The sequence below is a fragment of the Saimiri boliviensis genome, chromosome 2 (genome assembly GCF_048565385.1).
Source record: "Saimiri boliviensis isolate mSaiBol1 chromosome 2, mSaiBol1.pri, whole genome shotgun sequence".
Taxonomy (NCBI): domain Eukaryota; kingdom Metazoa; phylum Chordata; class Mammalia; order Primates; family Cebidae; genus Saimiri; species Saimiri boliviensis.
This window is the reverse complement of record NC_133450.1, coordinates 44,643,664-44,660,245: the sequence shown is the minus strand read 5'-3', so window position 1 is coordinate 44,660,245 and position 16,582 is coordinate 44,643,664. Positions and strand designations below refer to the sequence as shown.

The 16,582-nt window shown below is 41.1% G+C and overlaps 2 protein-coding genes across 6 annotated transcripts in view; one reads left to right on the top strand and one right to left on the bottom strand.

The window, feature by feature from the left end:
* Positions 1-16,582, top strand: part of RNASE1 (ribonuclease A family member 1, pancreatic) — a 58,101-nt gene that overhangs the window by 14,168 nt on the left and 27,351 nt on the right. The gene's annotated exons all lie outside the window — the stretch shown is intronic.
* LOC101031542 (non-secretory ribonuclease) lies at positions 2,422-3,411 on the bottom strand. The gene is made up of 2 exons (XM_003924376.4): positions 3,316-3,411; positions 2,422-3,082 (listed from the first exon to the last, which is right to left on the bottom strand). The coding sequence occupies exon 2, from the start codon at positions 3,075-3,077 to the stop codon at positions 2,601-2,603; it is 477 nt and encodes a 158-aa protein (XP_003924425.1). The 5' UTR covers positions 3,078-3,082; positions 3,316-3,411; the 3' UTR covers positions 2,422-2,600.

Here is a 16,582-nt window from a genome sequence, read left to right as displayed (position 1 = left end):
ATGCCAGGAGTTGATTCCCACCAGCAAGCCTGTAAAACAGGGTGATTGCTCAAGTTGGTTAAATTCTTATAATCCCTGGAGACCCTCCCTGCCTACTTATACAACAATTAACTGCATTTACTCCTGCAAGACTTCCTGAAAATTTGATATTAAAAGAGTTTTATAAAATCAGACATTGGAGGTTCAAGGAAGAGAAGTGGACTCCAAGGATCATGTCTTTGGGATGAGGACACAAGGTGGAGAGGGTGTGATCCCTCTATCCTATGGTTTTAGACATGAGGCATCCCTGACTGTGATCTGGTACCTGAAGCGAAGGTCTGCTCCATCTTTCTTTACAGGAAATGTGGCTCCAGCTTTCAGTGTCCCATCTTCTCCTTCTGCCACTTTGAGCTTCTGAAAAGAGTGGACTCACTTCCTGACATGCCCTATTTTACCTACAGTCAGTGGATTCTGTTGGGCACTGGGATTTCCTGAACCCGGTATCCCTGTGCAAACTTTTAAGTTCACAGCCCCTCCTTGGAGAAGCAAGATCTCAGTAGCTTCTCCAGAGGAGAGACTTAAATACAGCTGCTTTCTGGTGCCACTACTGACACGGAGTCATCCGAGGAATGGAAATTACTATTTCTGAGGGTCTGGAAGAGGAGCAAGAATATAGAAGTCAGAAATCGCAGACTGAAGGACCAAGATGTAGATCTGATGGCATCATATCTCTGTTGTATTGTGAGTCAGGCCATCCAAAAAGACCCACTCGGTCCCCAAAACAATCACTTGATTGCTACACTTGTCTATAACTTGCAAGAAGGGGCTTTCCCTAACTGTTACTCATGGATTCTTGAGTGAAGCCCTGTAATGGAGGCCAGGGCAAGGGCTCTCATTATCCATTTCTTCTCTCTCTGGGTCCACAAATCCCTAATTTTAGAGGCTGTGCTTTCCTGACAGGCGTTGAATGAACCCCTTGACTCACCATTGGGGACAGCTGTGGAGGGCAGAATGGGCAGGAGCCAATCACCTTGATGAGTGCTTGCAATTCTCTATCCTCCTCCTTCCCTTTCTCCTTCCCAAGTGACCAGATGCTCCCCATCTCCGGGACATGGAAATTTTGGAAAAGATGCCCATCTTTCCTCCAGGCAGTATTACAATCTGTCCATATTGCTGTCTGAACAATTTATCTCATTCCACATTTGACTCAAATGCTGGATCCACCTCTAGTACAATTGCTGATAGCTGGAGATTTGAAGCGCTCATTTAAAAGAAATCTCTCTGAGGCTAAACTTTTCTTAAATCTTGGTTTTACAATATTTAAAGCATTCTTGACTTTTTCTGCTTTTTTTTTGTTTTCTATCATAATGTTCAGTTCCATAAAAATGTATTATTCATAATCATAATCAAACACGTGCATTTTCAGTTTATTCACTGCAGCCTCTATATCTCTTGGGATAGAAATCATGCCTATAAAAATCAGACTTGTACCATAAAGCATCAAATGGGACCTCAGTATCAAATTGGGCTTTATTCTGGAATACAACTAAAACAAGTGGAGATCTATACACAAGTTATAGGTGGGTGTAGGGGGAGGGGTCAGTGGATGGAAAATTACATAGAGGAGATATCAAGGCCAGGGGACCAATACTAAGTTGACTCAATTGGATATATATATATATATATATTTTGAAGGCAGACCAGGAATAAGGTATCACATGGAGGATGATGGGGGAATTAAGGAATTTGGTCAGATATTGAGGGTGAGAGATTCATGATAAACCAAGTTAGGAGGACTTCTTTAAAACCTGACTCTTGTTAGGCACTGGTAGCTCATGCCTGTAATCCCAGCACTTTGGGAGGCTGAGACAGGCAGATCACCTGAGGTCAGGAGTTTGAGACCAGCCTGGCCAATATGGTAAAACCTGGTCTCTATTAAATTGCAAAAATTGGCCGGGTGTGGTGGCACATGCATATAATCCCAGCTACTTGGGAGGCTGAGGCAGGAGAATAGCTTGAACCCAGGAGTCAGAGGTTGTAGTGAGCCAAGATCTCACCACTGCACTCCAACCTGGGTGACAAAGCAAGACTCTGTTTCAAAAAGTAAATAAGTAAAAATAAATTAAAATATAAATATAAACCTGACTCTACAAGAAAGGACTAGGAATGAATGACCTAGTTGTGGAGAGGGCTCAGAGGAGATGACTAAAGTTTGGTGAAGGCAAGAGTCTTGGACAGTTGGTAGATGTCAGTTGAGACCTTAGTTTTTCAGCCTAAAGCAGGGAGAAGGATAAGTCCGTGCTGCTTCATGACAGAAAAAAGTCTCTTATCCTGAAATCTATTTCCTGCAAATCTCAGGTTAGAGGAAGGAAAAAATCTCTAGAGTAGATTGTCAGTAAATGACAGCAGAGCAGCTGGAGTAGACACACAGACACTTCCAGATGAATTTCCAATGCAGTTTATTGCGAGGTTCACAAGGCACTTCAGCTCAGGAAACCTGAAGGGGTATGGAGACTGATGAGGATAGATGCTGATACCCAGGGTACATGGAGGAATGGGATCTTTGCTATGATTGAAGAGCTTGGTAGATGAGTGATGATGAGGAGTGCTGATACAGGAGCTTAGATGATGGTATCCAGGTGAACCGGAACCACTGGATACTGTGGAGAGTCTCGTGGATCTCTGTTGTCACATGCAACTACATAGAACATGTTTGCTTGAGTCGAGGAATACACACAGTTTGAAATAGTCGGTGGACCTGTGAGGTTACAGTAGGTTAAAGGCACCTGGACTCTACTGTGATGACAATTGTGGAGAGATGCATTACGAGGGCAGGTCATATTTGTGTTACCACAAACATTAACTACATCAGCAAAAGTTGTATGAAGAAAAGTATTTTGGTTTTTGCATCGACGTTCATACTTGTTAATTGCCCGCATTGCATAGGTGCAGCGGAGGGGTGCCATTTGGATGTGCTGGATGCTAAACCACTGAGCCCAGGAAAACTGCCGGGGTTTGGCATGGAGTGAGCCCTCCACACCCAAAAGCCCCAACAGAAGAAGCAGACAAATTTGGGAAGTGAACAGTTTTGGAACCATGTTTCCTGTGAGAAAAGAAGAGAAGAGAAGTAACTACTCCCTGATCTGGTCTCGGTTATGACTCACTGTGGTGTCTCACCCCACAGGCCCCTCTGCTGCCACGTGGGGGTTCCATTTCCTTTTTGTTCTTGTCTGCAAAGTGTGCCACATCTCCTAAGCCCTAACTTCAGTTCACCTCTCCCTCAGTTGCTGACCAATCGCTGCCCCTCCTGTCCCAGCTTTGGAGATGTTGACTTACCCAGTCTCTGCACTGCAGCTCCTGCGAGAACTGATCCAGTTGGTCTTTCTGGGGTTCGGGGGCAGCTGGTCTTCCCTACTTGGAACTGTTTAAATAAAGCAGCTCTTGGTGGATTGGGCCAGCAGAGCCAGGAGGGAGGGTCTGACTCTTGGCCATGCAAAAACCCGCAGATTGGCACATGGTCTACTGTGCAATCAGCCTTTTTATCTGATGACTTGGCTGAGCAACAGATACCCAAGGACAGCCCTATTGCTCTTTCTGCCATAAGAACTCTAATTCTAAGTCATCCTGTGTAAGACAGAGTTTTACCAGTTGAATTTGGACTCTGGATGAAAACTATGCTGCCTGCAGAATGACCACAGATTTTGTAACTGTCCTTTGGGCAGACCGCTAAATGAACAAAGTACATGAAGGAAGGCATAGTAGGGTAGAATAAATAAAGCCACAGAGGGCTGTTAGCCCAGGAGGAACCCAGCTTCCCTTTGATTTTTAGCAATATCCTTGCTCTCTCTCACAAATGCTCCCTATCTCATTCACCACTCTTTGCTGGAAACTTGAGCTATTAATTTCTTGGGGCAGAAGAATCTGTAGATAATTAAAGCAATCTGCTCCACATATTTGAGGGATTTTTTCTTTACTCTTCTTGCATTGGATCCACTTTCTCAGTCTTGCCCTGATTATTGCTTTCACTTCGTGTAAAGTTACACAACCTAAAAACACACAGAGGAAGGTTGTAAAATCTGGAAGAGAATGAATGAACATTTGGTGTCATGAAAGATTCCAATTTAGCACTCACTATTCCTGTGTTCTTTTCAGTCTATGGTATTTTCTACAAAACAGTGTGTTGTGGGGTTGTCATTTATCTTCCTGGTAAGTTTCATTTTTGTGATATTAACAAGAAACTGGTTCTGTATTTACAAAATGAACATTTAAGGACAGAGCACTATATTTCTGAAAGTATAGAAGTCTTCCAAGTTAAAGTGATTCTCCTGCCTCAGCCTCCTGAGTAGCTGGGATTACAGGTCCCACCAAAATGCCTGGCTAATTTTTGTATTTTTACTAGACATGGAATTTCACCATGTTGGCCAGGCTGGTCTCAAACTCCTGACCTCAGGTGATCCGCCCCCACTGGCCTCCCAAAGTGCTGGGATTATAGTCATGAGCCACTGCTCCTGGCCACTAAAATTGTATTCAGAACATGCTCATAAGATTTTTATGATTGTTCCTTGCATAGATTTCCTATGTACACTTCCAACTACTTCATTTGCCTGTAGAACTAGTACAAATGACCTACTTTGATATTTGTGACCTTTGGGAGAAGACCGCTTTTTATGAAGCAGGAATAAAGTATAAGCCAATGTTAAGCAAAATTCTCTGTAACTTCAGCATGATTTTGTCTTTGACAGACACAAGCCACTTCTTCCAGGTTCTTTATTTTATTAGCATAACTTGTCTTGCAGCCTAATTTAATGACACATTTTCAGACCTGATCCACACTTCCACTGAGAGGAATAGTCAGAATTAAGCCCTAGTATTAAGTGCCCTAGTATGAAGTCATTTTTTTTTTTTTGAAAACTGATGAACATTGTAAAATATTGTCCCAGAAAAAGACTTTGCATTTGTGGTAAAAACCTCTGTTGAGGCTATACTTGCAATTTCTTCAGCCCCAGGTTACCCTTGCAATATTGCTTTTTTTTTTTTTTTTTTTTTTTTGAGACAGAGTTTTGCTCTTGTTGCCCAGGCTGGAGTGCAATGGCCTGATCTCAGCTCACTGCAGCCTCCACCTCCCAGGTTCAAGCGATTCTTCTGTCTCAGCCTCTGAGTAGCTGGGATTACAGGCATGTGCCACCATGCCTAGCTAATTTTTTGTATTTTTATTAGAGATGGAGTTTCACCATGTTGGCCAGACTGATCTCAAACTCCTGACCTCAGGTGATCTGCCCGCCTTGGCCTCCCAAAATGCTGGGATTACAGGTGTGAGCCACTGCACCCAGCCAGTATTTGCTCTTAACCTGCTGACAGGGAGGTACCAAACCATCAATACCTTCCTGTACACAGATTTCCCTAATGCAGCAGTGGCTATCTATGGGAAAGACAATGCACACTATTTATTAGGTTGGTGCAAAAGTAATTGTGATTTTTGCCATTAAAAGTAATACATGATTGTCATAATAATATGGTGCAGGTTAATTAAATTGCACAAATGGAGTAATATTTAACTTAGCTAAGTTCTAAAGATATTTGGTGTACTGAGCTATTCCTGGTCTCTTGAACCTCAGAAAGATAGTCTTAACCCTTCCTTCCTGTGTGGGACCTCCTGCATATCTCCTCTGAAAGCCATTGAACAACTAGATCTGATCCCTTTGATCAAGTTTCTGGCATGAAAGAGGAAAAGACTAAGCCTTTCTTCTTTTTCCTCAACTATAACAAGTTCTTTCCCTCCCTGGAAAGGGAAGAAATGGAAATAGAGCTCAGATGGAATTATGGAGAGGTATGTCTTAGAAGGGATGAAATAAAGTGTGTTTTCCAAGAAACTGGAAAATTGCATTCATGTCCCATTGCATATTTAAAAAGTCTTTCTTCTCTTCTTTCCTTCCTTCCCTTTCTCTCCCTTCCTTCCCTACCCACCCCTCCTCCCTCCCTTCCTTCCTTTCTTTCTTTTTCTTTCTTTCTCTTTCTTTCTCTCCTTCTTTCTTTCCCTTCCTTCTTTTCCTTTCTTTCTCTTTCCTTCTTTCTTTCCTTCTTTCCTTTCTTTCCCTCTTTCTCTCTTTTCTTTCTTTCTTTTCTTTTCTTTTCTTTTTTTTCTTTCTTCTCTCACTCTGTCACCCGGGCTGGAATGCAGTGTTGAGATCTTGGCTCACTGTAACGTCTGCCTCCCGGGTTCAAGCGACTCTCCTCCCTCAGCCTCCCGAATATCTGGAATTACAGGCATGCCCAGCTAATTTTTGTATTTTTAGTAGAGACAGGGTTTTATCATGTTGGCTACATTGGTTTCAAGCTCTTAAACTCAGGTGATCTGCACACCTTGCCCTCCCAAGGTACTAGGATTACAAGGCATGAGACACTAGGCCCAGCCTTACTTCTTTTCATTGATACATAATGGAGGTACGTATTTTCAGGGTACAGGTGAACATTTAATACATTCATATAATGTGTAAAGATCACATCAGGGAAATTGGGATATCCATTACTTTTCCTTTATGTTAGAAAATTCAAATTCTTGTTTTCTAACTATTTTGAAGTGTTCAGTAGATTATCATTAACTATAGTCATCTTCCTGATCTATCAAACACCAGGCCTTATTTCTTATACCATTTCTTATATTTATACCCATTAATCAACCTCTCTTTATCACCATTGCATTTTGAGCACATAGATGCATTTGCTGAGATTTCAGGGCTCACAGGAAATGAATTATTATATAGGTTAGTGTTTCTATAAATGAATTTATTATATAAGTTTTGTGTCACAGTGATGTCGGGTGTAGATTTATTATAGTCTTGTCCAGATACCAGCTCTGACTTTTTCTATTTGAGATTCTTACCATAAGAGTTGTCCAGGGTCAGGAGCAGTGATTCATGCCTGTAATCTCAGCACTTTGGGAGGCTGAGGCAGAGGTATTACTTTAGGCGAGGAGTTTGAGACCAGCCTGGCCAATATAGTGAAACCCCATCTCTATCAAAAACATAAAAATTAGCCAGGCATGGTGGCATGCACCTGTAATCCCAGCTACTCAGGAGGCTGAGGTAGGAGGACTGCTTGAATCCAGGAGTCAGAGGCCGCAGTGAGCTGATATCGTGCCACTGCCCTCCAGCCTGGGAGACAGGGCAAGACTCTGTCTCTTAAAAAAAGAGTTGGACAGTTATTCATCCTCTCTATGCCTCTGTTTTATAATTTGTAAAATACAACAACACATACATTGGTTTGTAGGGGAAATTTGATGTGGTAATTTGTGTGTGGGGGGGGTATGAAATAATGAAATATGTAGCATAAAACATTGCAAAAGGAAAAAAAAACTTGATAAGGATGATCAATCTTAGGCATCAAGGTGTTAGTGTAGTATGTGTTACTGCTTTATCCCCTCTGTGGTGTTTACAATCAGACAGTATGCTTGCTTCTTTTCCTTACTCCCCAAAGTGAAGGCACTGGAACTAGAACTCAGAGTTTTATCTTTTTTTGACTAAGCGCTACTTAGGTGGACAGCAAGTCATTTTGATAGAGCCTCTGTTTCTCAGGAACCCTTACCCAAATTGAAATAGAAAAAAAATCGCCTTTTAACATCTTGCATTTACTTGTGAAGTCAGAAAAAAGGGAAATAGATCATCATAAAAATTATATTTTCCATCAGTTTAGTGGTAAATTTGAGAAACTGTCTTAGCAAATAATTAGAGCAACTTTTCATGATAACAAAATATAGTACCTGCATGATTTAGTCTCTTTTTGTACAGAATTTGATGAATTTGGCCAAATCCTTGACCTTGAGCTTCATTTTTTTGCCTACTGTCCTTGGATCCTTTATTCTTCTGTGAAAATATTTTCCAAGATAGAATTAATTTACAGCTCTAGATGAAACTGCACACAAATTATGAAATATGTACAATACAACAGGTGGAAAGTGAAGTGACTGATATTAGAAAGTACACATAAATATTTAAAATTGTTCCTTGTTATGCATTTCTTTTAATGGGAGTGAATAATTAACACATTAGTCCATAATGTTATGTATATTATTGCTTAGGGCTATGGTTGTATAAATGCAAGAGTTAGTGAAACTGATAATATTAATTAATAGCACAAGGGCCATGGTTCAGGGATGCTTGATGTCTGGAAAACCCTGAGATCAAGAGTCAGGCTTGCTTATGTCAACAGCCTACTTGTCTAAATTTCTCAATTTGTGATAATTCATTTATTGCTTGTCAATAGTCACTATGACTGACATTTTTAGTAAATGGTACCTTTTCTTCAAAAGGATTCTTGGCCTCTTACCCTGTCAAGATATGCTCTTCCTTTGAAACCAGGATATTTCCTTCATGGAGCATCATCCTTTACTCCATCTATTTGAATCTCCTATTTGGCTCACATCCTTCCCTTAAGAGGAGCAAGCTTGGTTGTCCATCTAAAGTAATGGACTTAAAAAAAAAGATTAGAGTTTGACTCCAAACTCTGCTATTCACCAACATGTGACCTCAAACAAGGCACTTATCTTCTCTCTTCTACCAGGAAAATGTTAAAATTCTTTATCTCTTATATCACAAATACACAGACCTAATAAGTCTGATGGTGGCACACCCTGCATCCTGAGCACAGGTGAGAGTCTATGATGTCTCTGAAAAAGTAGAGGCAAGGGTTACCTAAAAGACATTCCTGCTGTGAGTTTTAATAACAATGCCTTGAATGAAATAGCTACCCCCATGTGGTGTTGGGTTCCTTTTTTTTTTTTTTCCAAAGCTCAGTGAAAAATTACAATGTATGTAAATGTTGAGTGATGCTGAGATTTTTCTCAGCTAGATAGTACCTGTCAAACAAAGCTTCCTCTTGGGTCTAAGGAGTTTTGGGCCCTTTGATCACATATTAGACTAGAGGTAGGCAAAGGGAAGGAAGATAGCCAAGAAGAGGAAGTACTACATTATTGTTTGTTGACTCCCAGGCCATTAACCAGTCCTCTCATCTAGATCTCAGGGGCTTGAAATTATCCCATAGTCTTTGTGCTAATGTTTTCTCTTGCTCCATTAAATGACAGTTCTAAATGTCAGGACCTCACATCTTCTCTACAATAAAATTGGTTAGCATTTTTTTTTTGCATAGTTTAAAAGTAATGATGTAATCTGTATGTAATAATTTTATTTCAGACAATTATGCTTTTTTCTGCCTAAATTAATAATGATTCCAGAAAATCAGATTTACATAAACAATGCACAAATGTCAACCAAATTTCCTTTACATCTTTTCCTATGCACGCATGCACACATGCATGCATGCACACACACATACCTATGCTGCAGAGTATCAGATTTCTAAATAGTCTGAGCTGGAAGGAACTCCTAAAGACATTTATACCAAACCCCTCACTTTCCAGCTGAGGAAGAGTAATGGTAGAGTGATCTGTTAAGCACACTGAAAAAATTAATGATAGAACTGAGTATTAGAAAGCATCTTTTTGCGGCTGGGCACGGTGGCTCACACCTGTAAGCTTAACACTTTGGGAGGCAGAGGTAGGTAGATCACTTGAGGTCAGGAGTTTGAGACCAGCCTGGCCAACATAGTGAAACCCTGGCTCTACTAAAAATACAAAAATTAGCCGGGCATGGTGGTGGGTGCCTGCAATACCAGCTACTTTGAAGGCTGAGGCATGAGAATCACTTGAACCCAGGAGGTGGAGGTTGCACGAGCTGAGATCATGCCACCGCACTCCAGCCTGGGCGAGAGAGAGAGACTCAGCCTCAAAAACAAAAACACATCTTTTTGCTTTGAGAATTATATTAGTACTATGTGTATTCTATTATTACAATTCAAAACTGAGATGGGTGACCTCAAACCATCTGGAGGATTTGGAGATGTAGATGTAGTGTTTAGCAAGATGACTATAGTTAGCAATACTGTATTGCATACTTAAAATCTACTAAAAGGGTAGACCTCATGTTTTCTAACCATGAAAAAGAAAAGAAAATGGTAACTATGTGAGATGATAGATATGTTAATTAGCTTGATTGTGATGATTATCTCACAATGCTTTTGTATATCAAAAAATTGACTTGTATATCTTAAATATATACAAGTTTTATTTGTCAATTATATCTCAAAGCTGTAAAGAATGAGATGAGTATATCTGTAATCTGTATAAAATTCCAAGAAATCCTGCTGGGGCAGAGTAGTGAAATGGGAAGAAGGAAAAGAGAGAGGGGCCAAGTGTGGTGGCTCACCCCTGTAATCCCAGCACTTTGGGATGCCGAGGTAGACAGATCACTTGAGGTCAGGAGTTTGAGACCAGCCTGGCCAGCATAGTGAAACCCCATCTCTACTAAAAATATAAAAATTAGTTGGGTGTGGTGGTGGGCACCTGTAAACCCAGCTACTCAGGAGGCTAAAACAGGAGAATTGCTTGAACCTCGGAGGTGGAAGTTGCAGTGAGCCAAGATGGTGCCAGTGCACTCCAGCCTGGTGAGAGGGCGAGACTCCTTCTCAGAGAGAGAGAGAGAGAGAGAGAGAGAGAGAGAGAGAGAGAGATGACTATGTAAGAGGGAAGGAAGATGTGGTGAAGTGAGTTACTCAGATGGGTCCTTAGAGAAGCGAAGAGAGATGGAGACAAATGTGAAAAGTACTGAGGTCTGGGGTGTGGTTAAGAGGAGGACAGTATCTTAGGGCAATGAGACACAGATGCCCACTCTTCTTCTCCTGATTCCCTTCATGATGAAAACGTGACTCAGATGTGGACCCTCTTCTTGTTCACCTCCTGGACAAGATTGTCTTTCTCTAGACCCAGAAATTTGAATATCTCTTCAATGAATTCCCCAGACTCTTCCACCCCATCAACCGTCGTCATGAGGGAAGCCTTTGCACTTGGAATAAGACATTTCTCCCCTGACAGAATTAACTTTCCATGCTCAGCAGCATTTGACAGAGTTGATTGCTCCCTGCACCTGATAAAACTGACCTGAGAATGAGCTGCTTGTGACAGAAACAGGAGGAAAAGTCTGGTGAGCTCAGGCCTGGTGCCCTCAAGACAACAGTCTCATCAAAGATGTCTGCTGAGTTAAAGCATCCCACCCTTTCCTATGTCCCTGTACTCATGTTCTCAGTCTTCTTCATTAGTTCTTCCCCTTTCTCTCCAGGCTGTTGATGTTGGAGATTCCCAGGGGTTAACTATTCTTTCTTTTCTATGAACACATGCACTCTCTTCATGATCATATCTAATCTCACGGCTTTTGCTGGACTTCAGCATACTATACTCCAAAGTATGGCACTTTGGTATGCTGAATGCTTTGAAATAAAGGAGACTGGAAGGGCTCAGATGCAGCCTCCAGAACCGTCTCTCTGACCTTCTCCTGGCTTCCTGTCTCTTGTTTCCCTCTCCCCTAAATTGGTCATAAAACCTAGAAATATTACTCCAGTTTTCCCTCTGCTGTTCTATGTAGGATCTGGCCATAAAGAAATTATCTGACCTACTTTATCTGATAGTAGGTCACAAGACTGATTCCAGAGGGGGTCTTGTCCTATAGCTGGGAAGGAGAATTGCTATTCAGGGAGACCAAGAAAAATCTAAACAGACAGTCCATGCCAGGTTCCTCCCTCAGTCTATTACTATCAAATCATACCCTTTTTGTCCAATTATGTTGCTACATGGCTGTCTATCCTACATTGAACCTGAGCATAAAAATGGACAGTTTTCCCTGGATCTTTGAGTCTTCATTTCTGAAGTCACATAAAACTTTAAAGTTTTGTTATGCTTTTCTCTTGTTAACTTGTCTTTTGCTATAGGAGTGTCAGACCCTTATGGTGGAGAGGAGAGATACCATACTTCTTCTACCTTTATACTTTTAATATCATCAATTTTCTGACAATGCCCAAATCTTTACTCACTTCTCTCTCCTGAACCCTATACTTGTATAACAACTTCCTATTTGACACTTCTTCTTAAATGTCTAATAAGTATGTCAAATCTAGCATTCCTCAGTAAATACTGATCATCTTTCCTATTCTTCACCTGAAATTGTTCCTCCCTCAGTATTCCTCATCTCAGAAGGTCCATTGTCTCTAATTCTTGAAGAGTCTTCCTTTCTCTCACATCCCACATCCAACCTGTCAGGGAAGTCTGTTTCTGCCTTCAAACCACACACAGAGTCTGACCACTTCTCATTGCTTTCATGGCTATCACCATTCTGAGCCACCATCACCTTTCACTAGAATTACTGGAAAATCATTCTCATTGGCCTTCTTGCTTCATCATTGATAGCCCAAGCAGCTAGAGGGTCCTTTTAAAACATAAATCAGATCATGGAACTCTGCTCAAAATCTTTTAGTGCTCTTTATTTTGCCTTGAGTAAAAGCTAAATTCTTATAAAATCTCATGCACTCTTACATGACCCATATTCCCAAATCATTTGCTTTTCAGAACTAATCCCTTACTCTTCTCCTTCCCTCTCAGTTTCCTCTAGTTCCCTGGCTTCTTGGCTGTTCCCTGACCTCTTGGCTGTTCCCTGAAGACACCAGGAATATCCCTACCTTAGGGCCACCCTAGCCACATTGCACCCTCAATGTGCATAGCTAACTTCATCTGTGTCTCTCTCAGTCTACTTAAAAATAACTTTCTCAAGGAGATCTATTTTGAATACTTTATTTTAAAATGCTACCCATGGCCAGGTATGGCGGCTCATGCCTGTAACCCCAGCACTTTGCAAGACCAAGTCAGGAGGATCACTTGAGCCCAGGCGTTCAAGACCAGCCTGGGCAGTATAGCAAGACCTTGCCTCTACAAAAAAAAAAAAAAAAAAAAAAAAAAAAAAAAAAAAAAAAAATTAAAATAAAGGCTACCCATGTGGAAATAAATAAATTACACTCATGGATTTCTAATCCAAAATTTACTAATCCAAAATTACTTCTTTTGGCCACTTAGCACAACTGGTACCCCTTACCCTGAGTACTTGATCTTTTCTGATGGCCTAAGAACTTGAATGTACAGTTAAACTATCGTAAGCAATAACGAATTGTTATGGCTTAGTAAGCAGCTTATCAGAACTCAGATGATGAAAACAGAAGTGGGTTTCTCTGTATTTTCCTGTTTCTTTCTCCTTTATCATAGTCCCACTATCAGGCAGATGTTCCTCATATATTCTTAAGATGGCAGCAGCAACTCCACACCTGACATTCTCTCAAGATGAAGTCCTGCCTCCATCTCCCAGTATTCCAAGCAAATGTCTCTGACTGGGTCAAGTGCCCATCTCATTTAATGAGACACAAACACAGAGTAGCTCATTACTGGAGCTAGGGTGGAGCCAGTCCATCCAAGCCACAAACTGGAGCAAGGTGGAGAAATGGTTTTCCACTGTTGTCCATAAAGTTCTTGTTTATCTTTTCCTAGTTTTTCTCCTTATGAACTTAATATTTTTAATAGTATTGCAAATTGTATCATTTTAACATTTCAGTTTCTGCCTGTTGCTGGTGTAGGGCTCAGAAGGCACCACTCCAAAATATTCCTTTCTAGCATATTGATGACTATTTATTTAGAGAAACTGCCAGCACAGAAGTTAGCTCTGAAAAGCTTCCCTTTTGTAAAAGAAACTTAGATCTATAAAAGAAATTTTCATTGGTAAAGATGTTTCTGATCAGGAAGAGAGATGCTCCAAGACAATTTTTATCACATGAGAGACTCTTATCTGCATAACAAGGACAACCTTTGTTTACCATATATTTGCTACATATTTCCTCCTCTCACACTCCCGTAACTTGCACCACCACCCTCCAGAAGCCCCAAGCTCTGTTTCTTTCTGTAGCTTAAGATGCTTTATAAGCTTTGTTCATCTGTCCCTTCTTTGAGTCTTATATCTGTGTGGGACTCCTATGTATACATACATAATTAAATATAGTTCTTCTCTCGTTAATCTGTCTTATGTCAAATTAACTTGTAGCCCAGCCAAAATACACCTAAAAGGGTGGAAGGAAGTCATTTTGTCGTCCCATGTGCTGAAATACAAAAATAAACTATATGCCAATTTTATATCTAGCAGTTATTAATCTAAAGTAATTTGCATGCGTAGGGGCAAAGGGGAATTTCCCTTTCCCTTTGAAGGTTTGGGTCTGCTGAAATAAACTGACGGTAGATTAACTGGAGAAAAAGTGAAGTTTGGCCAGGTGCGGTGGCTCATGCCTGTAATTCCAGCACTTTGGGAGGCCTAGGCTAGTGGACCACAAGATCAGGAGTTGGAGATTAGCCTGACCAACATGGAGAAACCCCATCTCTACTAAAAATACAAAATTAGCCAGGCATGGTGGTGCATGCCTGTAATCCCAGCTACTCAGAAGGCTGAGGCAGGAGAATCCGTTGGAGGCAGAGGTTGTGGTGAGCCAAGATCGCACCACAGCACTCCAGCCTGGCATCTGGCAACGGAGCAAGACTCTGTCTCAAAAATAAATAAATAAATAAAAGAGTGAAACTCCATCAAAAAAAGATAGAAAGAAAGGAAGGAAGGAAGGAAGCAGGAAAGAAGGGAAGGAAGGAAGGAAAGAAGGAAAAGAAAAAGGCAAGTTTATTGTATTCATGGGGGAATCACGAAAGAGTAACTACCCAATAACCCAGTGAGGTTCAGAATCTTTTTTTTTTTTTCTTTTTTTTTTGAGATGGAGTTTCGCTGTTGTTACCCAGGCTGGAGTGCAATGGCACGATCTCGGCTCACTGCAACCTCTGCCTCCTGGGTTCAGGCAATTCTCCTGCCTCAGCCTCCTAGGTAGCTGGGATTATAGGCACGTGCCACCATGCCCAGCTAATTTTTTGTATTTTTAGTAGAGACGGGGTTTCACCATGTTGACCAGGATGGTCTCAATCTCTTGACATCATGATCCGCCTGCCTTGGCCTCCCAAAGTGCTGGGATTACAGGCGTGAGCCACTGCGCCCGGCCAGGTTCAGAATCTTATACACCCTTCTTTATAGGAGAGAGAGAGAGAGAGATGGGGGAATGTAGGCAATTTGAGGAGTAGGAAATTATTTTTACCCAATAACCCAGTGAGGTTCAGAAACTTATATACCCTTCTTCATAGGAGAGAGAGAGATGGGGGAATGTAGGCAATTTGAGGAGTAGGAAATTATTTTTAGGAGAGTTGAATGGGCCCAAAGAACAGACCATAGTTTGTAAGTTATACTCTTTGAAAACTCTTTGGGATATGACCAAGGAATAGACAACAGCTTCTGACAAAGTCTGCCTAGGTGTGGGGACATCCCTTAGTCTTACTTTCTGCCATGAGTTTAATCTTCCTTGGTTAAGAAAACCTCAGGGAGTTGATCAAAGACTACTGGGTTCTTTCTGGAGGAGCTTCAAATAAGGTAACTTCAGAGAGGAAGAGTTTCATCTTGCACGTGAGGGCAAAACAGGAGAGTTAAGAAAGTCCTTGATTCTGAGGCTGCTTCTAACACCATTTAATTTTCTTTAGTTCAAAGTGCTTAGCATTGAAGGGTGAGAAAGAAGTGAATGGTTAATGGGTAAAAAAAATAGAATAAATTGGCTGGGCACAGTGGCTCACACCTGTAATCCTAGCACTTTGGGAAGTTGAGGCAAGCGGATCATCTGAGGTCATGAGTTCAAAACCAGCCTGGCCAACATGGTGGCCCATCTCTATTAAAAATACAAAAATTAGCTGGGTGTGGTGGTACATGCCTGTAATCCCAGCTACTTGTGAGGCTGAGGCAGGAGAATCACTTGAACCCAGGAGGCAGAAGTTGCAGTGAGCCGAGATCATGCCACTACACTCCAGTCTGGACAACAGAGCAAGACTCCATCTCAAAAAAAAAAAAATAGTAATAATAATGAATAAGATTTAGTATTTCATAGCACAAATATAGGGTGACTATAGGATACAATAATTTTATTGTACAATTAAAAACAACTAAAAGAGTATAATTGGCTTGTTTGTAACATAAAGGATAAATGCTTGAGGGGATGGGTACCCCATTTACCCTGATGTGATCATTAGGTATTGTATGCCTGTATCAAAATCTCATGTACCCCATAGATACATATACCTACTATGTAACCACATGAAGTTTTTAAAAAAAATTTAAAAACAAGTAACAGAAAAAGCCCACAGTGCTCAGCATGCCAAAGCACCAACTTTGGGGGATTGTTTCTGAGTTCCGACACATGTGCTTTCAGATTTTTCAACATACACTATTATATCTGTAAATAGTGACAGTTTTGTTCCTTCTTTTCCAATTTTAAAACTCTTATGATGGCTGGGCGTGGTGGTTCATGCCTGTAATCCCAGTACTTTGGGAGGCTGAGGCGGGTGGATCACCTGAGGTCAGGAGTTCAAGACCAGCCTGACAGACAGGGTGAAACCCTGTCTCTACTAAAAATACAAAAATTAGCCAGGCGTGGTGGCTCATGCCTGTAGGCCTAGCTACTAGGGAGGCTGAGGCATGAGAAACTCTTGAACTCGGGAGGCAGAGGTTACAGTGAGCCAAGATCACTGCACTCTAGCCTGGGCAACAGAGTGAGTTTATCTCAAAAACAAACAAACAAACAAAAAACCTCAACTCTATGTGTTATCAGAGAGGGATAT